Source organism: Chiloscyllium plagiosum, unplaced genomic scaffold (assembly GCF_037043375.1).
Source record: "Chiloscyllium plagiosum isolate Xiang-an unplaced genomic scaffold, Cpla_swu_hap1 HiC_scaffold_1, whole genome shotgun sequence".
Classification (NCBI taxonomy): domain Eukaryota; kingdom Metazoa; phylum Chordata; class Chondrichthyes; order Orectolobiformes; family Hemiscylliidae; genus Chiloscyllium; species Chiloscyllium plagiosum.
Window position 1 is genome coordinate 143,388,399 of NW_028270139.1, and position 14,655 is coordinate 143,403,053.

The following is a 14,655-nucleotide window of genomic DNA, read 5'->3' on the forward strand; positions in this document are numbered from 1 at the left end:
GTCAACCGTTCTGTGTGGCTGTGGGCACTTACTGGTTTCTCTTCACCTTTCAGTGTCACTGACCGATGTCACTCCACTTCTGCTGAGGCAACATGGCAAAACTGCAAATGCTTTCGACGACCAGTGAGGCCGGTTACCACGGCTACGAGGTGTACCCTGCATTCTCCCCCCGATCCGCTGACCCAGGCTACACCCAGGCCGTGATGGGAAGTGTTGGCAGTGGCGTGGCAAACGAGCAGGAGTTTGCGATGAAATGCGTGAACGGCAATAATCGAGCAGGGCACAGCCAGATCGCTGGGCGGCAGCACGAGGGACTGAGGAACGGCTACACTTCCCGGGAATTCTCCAAACGCTACTCGGCCGACGACCAGGGCTACAAGCCCGAGAAGGTGTCTAATTCCTTGTACATTAACGGGGAGCATCGCATAGGCGACCGGACAAAAACAGACGTGACCAATAACAACGAGAGGAACCTGCCCCCCCAGTACAAGGAGCCGAGCAATCCACCAAAGATACTGCCCGTATCCGGCAAACTGGAACAGGTAACAACGCAGGGTGGGACCTGACTAACACGAGCAAGACCAGCCTAATGCAACGCTTCTGACAAAAAGAGGCTAGACTCCATCAGAACAGACTCTCTCCCACACCCTCCACTACCCTGCCCCCCCTCAAAATGAGCCATCAGTCCACTTGAGGACTTCTTTGTTTAGCACACTTTTCCAAACCCGAAGCAGGAACGCCGTGGCTGCGCTCACTCAAATTCCCTTTAATATTGTTTAATTATTTCTTGTTGAGGGCAACCGTGTAATGATTTTGAATCCTTAACGATTTGTGAAGACATTGTATCAACCACAGAGTGTGAGCTTGGAGTCACATCTCGGTCAGATATCTCTGAACCGAAGGGTTCCTGCAGCATTCCATTGACTTTCGTGATTATTTTAATGCATTTAGCATGTTCTTGTCAGTCTTATTGAACTCGATTTCATAATCGGGATTCTAAATGCATATAACTTTCAGGTCTTTATCCCAATACTACGATCACTGTATTGCTAAAGATCAACAACAGTTTGCACTTACCCAGTGTTTTTGAACCTGTCGTAGCTCATCGATGCCAGAATTTGACACGGAGCCGGTTGATACCCGGACTGAGTAGGTTGTTTTATTGGAAAGGTTGGACAATCTGGGCTTGTTATTGTTGGAGTTTAATAAAACTGAGGGGTGATTTGATTGACGTGTATAAGATCCTAAACAGTCTTGACAAGATGGATTTAAAAACAATGTTTCCTCTCATGGGTAACTCCTAAATTAGGGGACAGTGTTGTAAATTTTAAAAAATAACATTGAGGACATAGACGAGGAGAATTTATTTTCTCTCTGTCTCTGAAGGCAATTGTGGCAAGGCAGTGTCAATGTGAAGGTGGGACCTTGTCTCCACAAGGACTGTGCAGTGGTCTCTCTCACTCACTGATACCAATCTGCTGGCTGCAGATGTAAGGATGAGGTCAAGTACATTTTACCCTCGTGTTGGTTTCCTCACGACTTGCTGCAGATCCAGTCTAACAGCCATGTCCTTGAGGATGTGGACATAGCAGTTCAAGAAAGCAGCTCAATATGACTTTCTCAAAGACAGTTAGGGATCGGCAAGAAGTGTTGGCCCAGCCAGAGAAGGTCACATCCCACGAATGAATTTAACAAAAAAAGCACTCAACTAATTGGTCAGTCATGGTTCTGCTGAGCCACATTTGGTGATGGATGTTGAAGTTCCCTGCCCAGTGTACATTCTGCACTTTAATAGCTTCAGTGTTTCCTCCTAGTGATGCTCATCGTACTGACATCAGCCAGGATAGGGGTGCAGAAGGTATGTGGTGGTCAACAGGAAGTTTCCTTACTCATGTTTGGCCTGATGCCATAAGACTTCAATATTGAGGACTCGCAGGGCAACTCTGTCCTGACTGAATACTGCTGTGCAGCCACCTCTACTGTCTGTCCTGCTGGTGGGACAGAGCATATCCAGGAGTGTTGATGGTGGTGTCTGGGACATTGCCTGAAATGGGAATTTAAAATTTCTGTTCAACGCAGGAAAGAGCTGTTGTTTTGTTTGTGGGATCCTCCTATTATTATGTGCTTGAGGTCAAATATTTATTCAGTAATTTATCTTCGAGAGCATATGTTGTCAAGTGTGCAAAGCTTAAGCAAGTCTGTTTTCGTGCTGTTAAGCCACACATTGAGAGGCAGGTGTAAAGCAAAAAGAAATGAGAACAAGTGGCAAGAATCCTTCAGTAGTCGGGTGGCCAGGGATGGGATCTGTGCTAAGTCACTAAATATGAGATGAACCTGAACCCATCATTCACCTTTTCTTGGATCAGGAGCCATTTTCACTGTGGCTAATTCCTGAATGCCAACGTTAAATTAATATTGGAATGTGGGCAACTGAACAACAACTTGCATTTGTAAAGTATCTTCAACATGCCAAGGGTTTCTCACAGGTGTGGAATGAGACAAAATTTGACAAACGGCCAAAGAGAGAGAGATATCGAGTGAATCCTTAGAAGAGTATAAAGGAAGTAGGAGTATACTTAAGAGGGAAATCAGGAGGGCAAAACGGGGACATGAGATAGCTTTGGCAAATAGAATTAAGGAGAATCCAAAGGGTTTTTACAAATATATTAGGGACAAAAGGGTAACTAGAGAGAGAATAGGGCCCCTCAAAGATCAGCAAGGTGACCTTTGTGTGGAGCCACAGAAAATGGAGATACTAAATGAATATTTTGCATCAGTATTTACTGTGGAAAAGGATATGGACGATTTAGACTGTAGGGAAATAGATGGTGACACCTTGCAAAATGTCCAGATTACAGAGGAGGAAGTGCTGGATGTCTTGAAATGGTTAAAGGTGGATAAATCCCCAGTACCTGATCAGGTGTACCAGAAAACTCTGTGGGAAACTAGAGAAGTGATTGCTGAGCCTCTTGCTGAGATATTTGTATCATCGATAGTCGCAGGTGAGGTGCCGGAAGACTGGAGGTTGGCAAACGTGGTGCCACTGTTTAAGAAGGGTGGTAAAGACAAGCCAGGGAACTATAGACCAGTGAGCCTGACCTCAGTGGTGGGCAAGTTGTTGGAGGGAATCCTGAGGGACAGGATGTACATGTATTTGGAAAGGCAAGGACTGATTTGGGATAGTCAACACGGCTTTGTGCATGGGAAATCATGTCTCACAAACTTGATTGAGTTTTTTGAAGAAGTAACAAAGAAGATTGATGATGGCAGAGTAGTAGATGTGATCTATATGGACTTCAGTAAGGCGTTCAACAAGGTTCCCCATGGGATACTGATTAGCAAGGTTAGATCTCACGGAATACAGGGAGAACTAGCCATTTGGATACAGAACTGGCTCAAAGGTAGATGGAGGGTTGTTTTTCAGACTGGAGGCCTGTGATCACAAGGATCGGTGGTGGGCCCTCTAATTTTTTGTCATTTACATAAATGATTTGGATGCAAGCAGAAGAGGGACAGTTAGTAAGTTTGCAGATGACACCCAAAATTAGAGGTGTAGTGGACAGCGAAGAGGGTTACCTCAGATTACAACAGGATCTGGACCAGATGGGCCAATGGGCTGAGAAGTGGCAGATGGAGTTTAATTCAGATAAATGCGAGGTGCTGCATTTTGGGAAAGCAAATTTAGCAGAACTTACACACTTAATGGTAAGGTCCTAGGGAGTGTTGCTGAACAAAGAGACCTTGGAGTGCAGGTTCATAGCTCCTTGAAAGTGGAATCGCAGGTAGATAGGATAGTGAAGAAGGCATTTGGTATGCTTTCCTTTATTGGTCAGAGTATTGAGTACAGGCATTGGGAGGTCATGTTGCAGCTGTACAGGATATTGCTTAGGCCACTGTTGGAATATTACATGCAATTCTGGTCTCCTTCCTATTGGAAAGATGTTGTGAAACTTGAAAGGGTTCAGAAAAGATTTACAAGGATGTTGCCGGGGTTGAAGGATCTGAGCTACAGGGAGAGGCTGAACAGGCTGGGGCTGTTTTCCCTGGAGCATCGGAGGCTGAGGGGTGACCTTATAGAGGTTTACAAAATTGAGGGGCATGGTTAGGATAAATAGACAAAGTCTTTTCCCTGTGGTCAGGGAGTCCAGAACTAGAGGACATAGGTTTAGGGTGAGAGGGGAAAGATATAAAAGAGACCTAAGGGGCAACCTTTTCTCACAGAGGGTGGTACGTGTATGGAATGAGCTGCCAGAGGATGTGGTGGAGGCTGGTACAATTGCAACATTTAAAAGGCATTTGGATGGGTATATGAATCGGAAGGGTTTGGAGGGATATGGGCCTGGTGCTGGCAGGTGAGACTAGATTGAGTTGGGATATCTGGTCGGCATGGATGGGTTGGACCGAAGGGTCTGTTTCCATGCTGTACATCTGTATGACTCTATGACTGTAAGTGGCCAAAAGCAAGGTCAGAGGTAGGTCTATCGCATGGAGCAGAGAGACACCGAGGAGTTTAGGAAGGACCTCCCAGGGTTATGCGACTATAGGCTGAAGATCCCCTTGGCATTAGTTGGTAAAGGTTGCCAGGGGCACAAGACTAGAATGGGAGGCATTTGGAGCTCTCAAAGGGTTTTAAGGCTGGAGGAAATTCGAGGTAAGGAAGAATTTGAACATGAGGGTGCAAATTTTAATGTTGAGATGTACAATGACTGGGAGCCAGTACAGACCAATGTGTATCCAAAAATACAAAATAGGTATCTAATCCTTTCTGGATTAGTTTATTTCTTTGGCTAAATGTTTCTATGCTCCCAATAGTTTGGGTGTCACTGATGTGTTTGTTGTCTGCTCTTATATCCCAAGTGAACTAAATATCCTCCTGACTCCTTTCTCAAAAATGTATTCACCAACCCAGCATCAGGTGTAACATTTGGAAGTTTGTAGCATATGTTCCTGTTTTAGTCAAAGCTCAAGCTCATCATCTTAATTCCTGCTGGATGCTGGTCAACATATCATGTCCTCTAACTGTCTGCCTAAGGTTAAAAATCACACAACACCAGGTTATAGTCCAACGGGTTTAATTGGAAGCACTAGCTTTTGGAGCGCTCTGAAACTTGTTGGACTATAACCTGGTGTTGTGTGATTTTTTAACTTTGTACACCCCAGTCCAAAACCGTCATCTCCAAATCATGTCTGCCTAAGGTTCAAGGTCCTCCGCCTCCACCGTATCTGCACCCAGGAGGACCAGTTCCACCACAGAACACACCAGAACACACTCCTTCTTTAGAGACCGCAATTTCCCTTCCCACCTGGTTAAAGATGCTCTCCAAAGCATCTCGTCCACATCCCGCACCTCCGCCCTCAGACCGTAACAAGGACAGAATGCTCCTCGTGCTCACCTTCCACCCTACCAACCTTCGCATAAACCTAATCATCCGCCGACATTTCCGCTACCTCCAAAAAGACCCCACCACCAGGGATATAATTCCCTCCCCACCCCTTTCCGCCTTCCACAAAGACCGTTCCCTCCGTGACCGTTCCCTCCGTCAGGTCCACGCCCCCCTACAACCCACTCTCCCATCCTGGCACCTTCCCCTGCCACCGCAGGAATTGAAAAACCTGCGCCCACACCTCCTCCCTCACCTCCATCCAAGGCCCTAAAGGAGCCTTCCACATCCATCAAAGTTCCACATCCACCAATATCGTTTATTGTATCCGTTGCTCCCGATGCGGTCTCCTCTACATTGGGGAGACTGGGCGCCTCCTAGCAGAGCGCTTTAGGGAACATCTCCGAGACACCCACATCAATCAACCACACCGCTCTGTGGCCCAACATTTCAACTCCCCCTCCCACTCTGCTGAGGACATGGAGGTCCTGGGCCTCCTTCACCGCCGCTCCCTCACCACCCGATGCCTGGAGGAAGAACGCCTCATCTTCCACCTCGGAACACTTCAACCCCAGGGCATCAATGTGGACTTCAACAGTTTCCTCATTTCCCCTTCCCCCACCTCACCCTAGTTCCAAACTTCCAGCTTAGCACTGTCCCCATGACTTGTCCTACCTGCCTATCTTCTTTTCTACCTATCCACTCCACCTTCCTCCCTGACCCATCACCTTCATCCCCTCCCCCACTCACCTATTATACTCTACGCTACTTTCTCCCCACCCCCACCCTCCTCTAGCTTATCTCTCCACCCTTCAGGTTCTCTGCCTTTATTCCTGATGAAGGGCTTTTGCCCGAAACGTTGATTTTACTGCTCCTCGGATGCTGCCTGAACTGCTGTCCTCTTCCAGCACCACTAATCCAAAATCCATGCCTTAGGTTCAAGTTAAGTCATGTGTAGGAATCTTGCTTCTTAAAAGTCAGATTATGACCACTGCTGCTATGAATAGAGACCGGATTTTGTAACTCAGAGTTCTAAATGCTGAATGATTGCAGAGGAACAGTGTTAGTATTTCGGCGGTCCACAGTCCTTTTATGTTTTCCTTTGAAACCCTGAGTGTTGGTGCCTGGAGGGGAAATGAGCTCTATCAATGCTGTCACAAAGGGTCCCTTTATAGCTCCATGGCACTTAAAAACAAGTCCACGTTGAAAGCAAATTGTGTTCATTCAGCTCAAAGATTGAACTGAGGTGTGATTTCCTGTAATCTCACCTGAGTCAGAATACGATCCTTTGCTTGACCCTCACTTCCTCTAATTTGACATTATTTCCAAGCACTAGTCTAAGTTGGAAGGTACTGACTGCATTTAGACATCAGCAGTTTTTATTTGAGATTTTATTGAATTCCAATTTCACTTGCCGTGGTGGTATTTGAGAATGTTAGCTTGGGAATCCAGATTACTAGTTCAGTGATTTTGCCAGAATGCCGAAGCCTCTCCTTTTGCTGCTTCTAAGTTGCTTGCTAGGCTCTCTGAGAGGGGAGCTGGAGTCACTTACACATACACACACCAGGCTGGGTAAGGGTGGCACTATTCCTTTCTGAACGGACGTTAGTGGAGCACTTGAGTTTTTAACAACAATTCCATATTTTCTGCAGAAGGGAAGAATGAAGTCCTTTAATGGGAAGTGGATGAAGCAGAATTAGAAACCAGTTAAAGGTTCATCATTACTGTCATATTCCGCTATTGCACTTCACATACAGAGTTTGGCCACAGATCAGCCATGATCTCAATGAGTGGTGATCGAAGCGCGAGGGGCTGAATGGCCTACTTCTGTTTGTGTTCAAGGTTAAAAGATTAATCTCCTGCCCCCTGCTACAAGCAAACCATGGGAAAAATCATAGTTGCATTAAAAATTGTGTTTTTCTTCCTGTTTTTTTCAAACATAAAAGCCGTTTTATTGGTTACGTTAATATTGGAGATGGAGTTAAAAAGGTTGTTTGACCTGCTGGGAGGTCACATGATTCAAGGACCTGGAAAACATATATGGAAAGTTGGGAGTGATAATGAATCATCGGTTTTTCCAGCTTCCCTGTAAGAATGCTGAACAAACTCGTCCAAAAGCTACACAAAGGGCTGTGTTAATTTAGCTGTTTTATTATTAGACAATGAAAGTACGCAGCCCACATTATGTATGGAATGCAGCAATTGCAATACATCTCACCAGACAAGTTTGACAGCATGTATAGCATAGTCTGGAAGTGGTTATTAATTGCTGATATGCCAGTGCATGCAAATTTGCCAATTGTTCAGTATTTGTGGATGGATTTACAGTTTGACGTGGCGGTTGGTCTAACCACTGGAACCAGAGGCTGGTTCCTATGGTAAACATACTGATAGTAATGCCTCTAACTCTCGAGAAACAATGCAGTGGGTTGCAGAAAACAAAGAGTAGCTCCTGTAAGACATCAATGATGCCATCAATCGAAATAGTCTGAAAAAGCAGAGACAGGAACTAAGACCACAGGTGTCAAAGGTCCTTCAGTCTACCGTGTATAGGGAACAGACTGACTTGTAGGGTGCAATTAAGGAGATCAGATAAAATAATTCCATGCACAAACTGACAACTCTCTGCCTCACTTTCCTCCTTTTATAAACCTTCTTTCTCCAAGCTTCCTGTCATCTGGCATTGCGGAATGCTGTCAGACTTTGTTTGATGACTTTCCTGTGTCTAAGGCTTTTGCTGTGCAAAAGGTGCTATCTAAATGAAATGTTTTTTGTTGTCATTTGCACACTGGGGCAATTGTATCTGAATAAGTCTTTATTTGCTCTGTCAAGCGGGTGCGACGTAACTGGGTGTGAGGGTGAGCCAGTGATAGGAAAAGCAGGAATAGATTAGCAAAGCAGAGGTGACAGGGGAGTTTATAAACTAACCTCTTTGTGTGGTAAATGATGGATGGGCAGCAGTGCTGGTGGGAACACTCCATCCAATTTTTATACCCCACCCGAACCTTGCTCACATTTGTCGTCAATGAACAGTCTCATTGTGCAAGGTGTAAGACAGACATTCCACACAAACCTGTGGGTTTCCCACCCAGCATGTGTGCTGGAAGTTAATCCCATATGTTTCTGGCAGTCTGCAAAAGCTGCCTACTGTGTGTAGGGAAGTAACTGCAGAGCTGATAAATTCAGCAGTGAAGCCTAACAATAAGTCCATCACTGTTTGAAATGAAGCAGATCTTTGGAAGAATTCCAGGTTTGTGTTAAACGAAACGATATTAATTCTTGCAAACCAATGTACAGTTTAATTAATTAATCAGGTGCCACTGTAATTAACTAACTAGTTTGGATAAGTGATGTTCAGGTAGAGACATCCAATTTTAATTGTAGCCAATGCATCACCCTCAGTGCTTTTCCATAAGGGAATAATGAGGGAATTCCTATCAACAGAGCATTTACATTAAATCTGGTCACCAGAGATCTTCAGAAACTGGCATTCTGATCTATCATGCTAATGGATTATTTGGCAGAGAAGAAATATTTGCATTGTCAAAGCACCAAATGTGATCACATTCCAATGAACCTCTGGTCACTGAAGTACTTGTGTAGTGTAGTGTCAAAGTGATGAAGGGCTTTTGCCCGAAACGTCGATTTTCCTGCTCCTCGGATGCTGCCTGACCTGCTGTGCTTTTCCAGCACCACTCTGATCTAGACTCTGGTTTCCAGCATCTGCAGTCCTTGTTTTTACCTACTAGAGTAGTGTAGCCACCGTTGTGATATCAGCACATGGTAGCCACTTTGTCCACAATAAGCTCCTGCAGAAAGCAGTGTAATTTTTAATTTACTCATGGGATATGGGCATCACTGGCTGGACCAGCATGTTATCACCACCCACCATAAAACGGTCAATTGCTCCCAGACTTGTCCAGAGCCATGGTAAGCTAGGAATAGATAAGAAGACAATTTTTCGACAGAAAATACGGTGCACAAAGGTTAGATCCTTCGATATGGAAGGTTGGTATTAAATTTCATTGCAAGCTGTTCATGAAATACTAAAGCTAATTGATTCTGCGAACTGAATTTGATGGCTGAAATTTAAATTGATTTGAGAATTCCAAGTGCCATGTTAAGTGCCTGTTCAGTCTCAGTCAAAGCAAGAAGCTCATCGACAATTGTAAATTTGATCATCAGGACTGTTTTTTTTAAATCATCAGATATTTTCTATCAAATGGATGGAAGTAGCACCATCTCCTGGGAGATTTTATAACATATTTAGCTGGGACTGGAACTACTGATGGAGGGCATTAATTTCTGAAACAGCAATAAAAACAGACTGGATCAGAGAGTCATATCTACAAAACAGGACTTCACTCCTTAATCACAAAAATTCAGTGTTAGCCTGGATTAAGTTCTCGAACCTTGAGTAGTAGCCTCTGAGTCAGAGAGCTATCGGCAGGCAAGTGAGTGCTGAGGTGCCATCTTTCAAACATGTTTTTAAACCAGTCAATGCCTCCACCTCACAGGGTCCTAAAACATCCTACGTGGTTAATCTTTATCCCTCAATCAGCATCACAAAAATAAACAGATCATCTGGTCACTATTATATTGCTGTTTCTGGGACCTTGTTTGGTGCTGATTGACTGCTGTGCTTCCAACATTTCAACATGTTCCACGTTGACTGTAAAATAAATGCCAACTTGAGATTGTGACCAGCCCTATATAAATGTAAGTTGTGTCTTTTTTATGTCTTCAATCAGTGCCATTCACATCCCCGAGGAGTGACGTAGTATAACACTTTACAAAGTACCTCAATTACATTAAACAAGGAATACAATCAACTAAACAAACAGAAGTTCATCACAGAACTAAAACTTGTTACTGCCCCTAGCTCACTTCAGCATTTTGGAGACCCTCTTGCTCTGTATGAAATCCACATTCACCTGCTTGTACCTGAAAAGAGCTCGCTAACTGGCATAGCCACCATGTCTTCGGCCGAGAGGTAGCTGTAGTTATTTTGGCATTGAGGAATCCTCGACTGTCAGCACCAGCCCAGCATATTTGTGATGGCAAGTCATACAGCACGGAAACAGACCCTTTGGTCTAACTTGACCAAACATATATCTTATCTGGACTAGTCCCATTTGCCTGCATTTGGCCCATATCCCTCTAAACCTTTCATATCTGTGTACCTGTCCAAATGTCTTTTAAATGTTGTAACTGTACCAGCTCCACCATTTCATCCGGCAGCTCATGCTATATACGAGCCAATCTCTGTGCGAATAAGTTGCCCCTTAGGTCCCTTTTAAATCTTTCTCCTCTCACCTTAAAATTAAGCCTTCTAATTTTGAACTCCCCTACCCTAGGAAAAGACCTTTGCTATTCACCTTATCTATGCCTCTCATGATTTTATAAACCTCTATATGGTCACCCCTCAAACTCTCATGCCCCAGTCAAAAAGGTCCCAGTCTCTCCTAATAACTCAAACCCTTCAGACTCTGTAACATCCTTCTAAATGGTTTCTGAACCCTCTCCAGTTTAGTAAAACCCGTCCTATGGTAGGGCAGCCAGAACTGTCCACTCTACTCCAAAAGTGGCTTCACCAACGTCCTGTACAACTTCAACATGATGTCCTAACTCCTGTACACAATGGTCTGAGCAATGAAGCCAAACATGCTAAATACCTTCTTTGTGGCAGCTGTAATGCACAGGAGACTTCTTTATGTGTGAAATGCACATTAAGGATGTGAGTAAAACAGCTATTTCAGATGAAGCTTTGATGTAAAGGGCAGGTTCATTCATTCGATCTAGCACTACCCGAAGTGACCGTTCAGCCCATCATCCCTGTGTCAACTCATTGAAAACTAGACCTTTGCTCTTTCCCCACAGCCCTGCAAATCCTCCCGTTTCAAACTTTTGAAAGTTTTTGTTGAAACCTGTATAGTCACTCTTTCAGGTAGTATGTTCAAGATCATAACTTGCTATGATTTAAAAAAAAGGTCCTCATCTCCTGACTGGGTTTTTTGCAAAGAGTTTTTAATCTTTATTTTTAAACGTTTGCTCTCAAGCTGTGGTCATTGTTGTCAAGGCCAGTATTTTGTTGTCAGTCCCTCAGTGTCTAATGGTCAATTGCTGCCTTCAATTGCTCTAGTCAACAGGGTGGTAGCTACCACTGCAGTGCCCTGAGGGGGGGGGGTAGTTCTGGCATTTTGACCCAATGACAGTGAAGGAGCAGAGATATATTTCCTAGTCAGGATGCTGAGTGACTTAGAGGGGAACTTGCAAGCGCTGGTGTTCCCAAGTATCTTGGCCTTCTAGATGGAAGTGATCATGGGTTTGGAAGATGCTGTTGGAGATGATTTAGTGAAATTCTGCATCTTGTAGATGGTGCTCACTACGGCCACTGTGCTGCAGTTACAGCTTAAATCATAAGATTCCTCATCCACTATAGGGATAATCATTGTCCTTCCCATCCCATGGGATGGTTTGAGCTGTTGTTTGTTGATGTGTCTAAACCGTTCCTAAGAAATCTTTCCATTCATGGTTTGAAAAGTATGGTGGGGTAAGTAGGACATTTTCCTTGTAAAGCCTGGGCTTCAGTTAAAGTGTGAAGTAGAGCAGAATCCCAAACGGGGTCCAACCTGAAACTGGGGTAAAGTGGAATCTCTGTCTTCTGATCCTTCCTGACTCAAGGCATACATTCACTCTGCATATCTACTCCAGGAGTTTACAGTAATGTAAAGGCAGTCCTCCTGCATGATGATACTAGAAGTGTATGGTTAACATGATAGTGCAGTGAGGAGCCTGTCGCTTTGATATTTCTCTCCATTGGAGGTTACATTTGCCAATTTTTGTCCCTGACAATGAGACTGCACACCCGCAATGCAATGCACAAAAATAACCTTACGGTATAAAGGCTAAAGAAACACCCGTGATGATTGACCATGATGGGTTCAAGGTGAATGGATTCATTCAGTGATAGAAAGTAACAATGTCTCTAATCTTCCTCTACAGAACAGTGAGTCATTGATTCGACCCTCTGCATTCAAGCCTGTTGTCCCCAAAAACTTCCACTCTATGCAGAACCTCTGCCCACCACAAAGCAATGGAATAATAGACAGTAGGAAAAGCCTTAATGCCCATCATATCAGTAGCAGCAGCCCTTCAGCTGGGAGAGTCGGACTGGAAAAGGCAGGTCACAGCAGGACTATAAACCACGGAGGTGGAATGTCCGATTCTGGCCGTAACTCACTGACCAGCCTTCCCACGTACGGAACGGGCTACAGCCAACACATCGGGCCAATGAGTGCTTCGACAAGCCACATAAACCGTCTAGGAACCTCGTATGGAGAGAGGGGAATGCTGGGCTATAATGGAATATCTACCTCCGATAGTGGACGGTCTTCCAGCAAAAGCGTGGCCTCTTTCAACAAACTCAATCACCTGCAGGAAACGCTAACCTATCACTCACCATCGAACGACGATATCATTCAGGACCTTGAAGACCGGCTGTGGGAGAAGGAACAGGAAGTTCTCCAAATGAGAAGAAGCCTCGACAAGAGCGAGGCGGCCATAGTGCAAGTCTTTGAGGAGAAGCAGAAAATATGGGAGCGTGAGATGGAGGACCTGAAGCAGAATTATGCCAACAAGCTCCAGCAGGTGTCCAAGAAGGCCCAGAGAGCTCAACAGGCCTTACAGCTTCAAATCTTCAAACTCCAACAAGAGAAGAAGAAACTGCAGGAGGATATTGGGCAGCTGTTGCAGCAGAGAGAAGACCTGGAGAAAAAATGTATGACTTTTAAGAAAGAGCAGTCTGAACTTCTGCCCAAACTTGAAGAGACCAAATGGGAGGTAAGGTGCAGTTATCTTGAAATTCCTTTGACGTTGTTAATGATTTCTCATTATATGTTCATGTACTCTGATTGATGCCCTCACTGAGGGCCATCCATGCCTGAAAGTGCCATTGACTGAGTGACTGCAGGTGCTTTACTTTCTGAATTCTCCTGATATAAAGGTAATAACTGAGAATGATTGACCCTAGTTTTTTTTATCCACTTGTGGGACATGGACGTCACTGGCTGGCTAGCATTTATTGCCCATTGCTAGTAGCGATTGATACAATTGAGAGGCTTGCTGGGCCATTTCAGAGGGCAGTTGAGAGTTGACCACGTTGCTGTGGGTCTGGAGTCATAAGTAGGCCAGACCAGGTAAGGACAGCAGTTTCCTTCTCTGAAGGATGTTAGTGAGCCAGATGGGTTTTTCCACGAAACACTGGTTTCATGGCCATCAGTGGATTCTTAATTCCAGGTATTTTTATTGAATTCAATTTCTACCATCTGCAGTGGTGGGATTCAAACCTGGGAGCCCAGGACATTAACTGAGTTTTTAGATTAATAGTCTAGAGTTAGTAGCTTCCCCATTACCTCTAACTAGTGCACTGTTTCATCTTCTAGCAGGCTACACAATGCAATAAACTAGAGAGTGGCTGCTATCAGTGTAAGTATGAGATTCGTACAGTTCCATGCTCCATAAGATTGGTGTTGTTGGTAACTGCATTATGAAGACTCAATCCATTTGCTCATCGCATGAGATTGATGCTGAAATAGGCCAGCAAAGCCATCCAGCAAGACAAACTCTTCCTTGATTAGATCAGTACCCTCATTATATATTATGTCAACTCATGGATAGGCCTAAACCCACCAGCTTTGGGAAAGTGCCCACCTCCCTCTGATGACTGTGGGCGGGACAGCTATCTCAAAGTTGCAGCAGCAGATGAAACTAGCTGTTTCATTCCTGTCGCAACAGGAGTGGGGTTCACCAATAACAGGACCCTAGCATCAGGTGCCAACCACACCAATCAGAAATTTAATATTTAATTTTCAAGGGTTGTTATTTTGGTGCATAACGGAGTGACTATTCACAGTGAATGGACATAAAATGGGAAATCAGTGTGGAAGCAAGCCATTCAGCCTATTGAGTCCACACCAACCCCTCCAAAAGGCATTCCACTGAGATCTGTCCCTCCCTTACCCTGTAACCCTACATTTTCCTATGGCTAATCCACCAAACCTGCACACTATGGGACAATTTTGCATGGCTGATCCATCTAACCTCCACATCTTTGGACTGTGGGAGGAAACTGGAGCAGGACTTATACACTTAATGGTAAGGTCCGAGAGAGTGTTGCTGAACATAGAGACCTTGGAGTGCAGGTTTATAGCTCCTTGCAAGTGGAGTCGCAGGTAGGTAGGATAGTGAAGAAGGCGTTTGCCCCAACCCCCCC

At 44.6% G+C, this 14,655-nt stretch overlaps 1 protein-coding gene across 6 annotated transcripts in view; it reads left to right on the top strand.

The window, feature by feature from the left end:
* Positions 1–14,655, top strand: part of lzts3a (leucine zipper, putative tumor suppressor family member 3a) — a 200,491-nt gene that overhangs the window by 170,455 nt on the left and 15,381 nt on the right. For all 6 annotated transcript variants that reach the window (XM_087991383.1, XM_043702440.2, XM_087991389.1 and 3 more), the window contains 2 exons: positions 54–542; positions 12,387–13,223. In XM_087991383.1, the coding sequence (XP_087847509.1) occupies positions 93–542; positions 12,387–13,223 (1,287 nt within the window). In that variant the 5' untranslated portion in view covers positions 54–92. The remainder of the gene's footprint in view (positions 1–53; positions 543–12,386; positions 13,224–14,655) is intronic.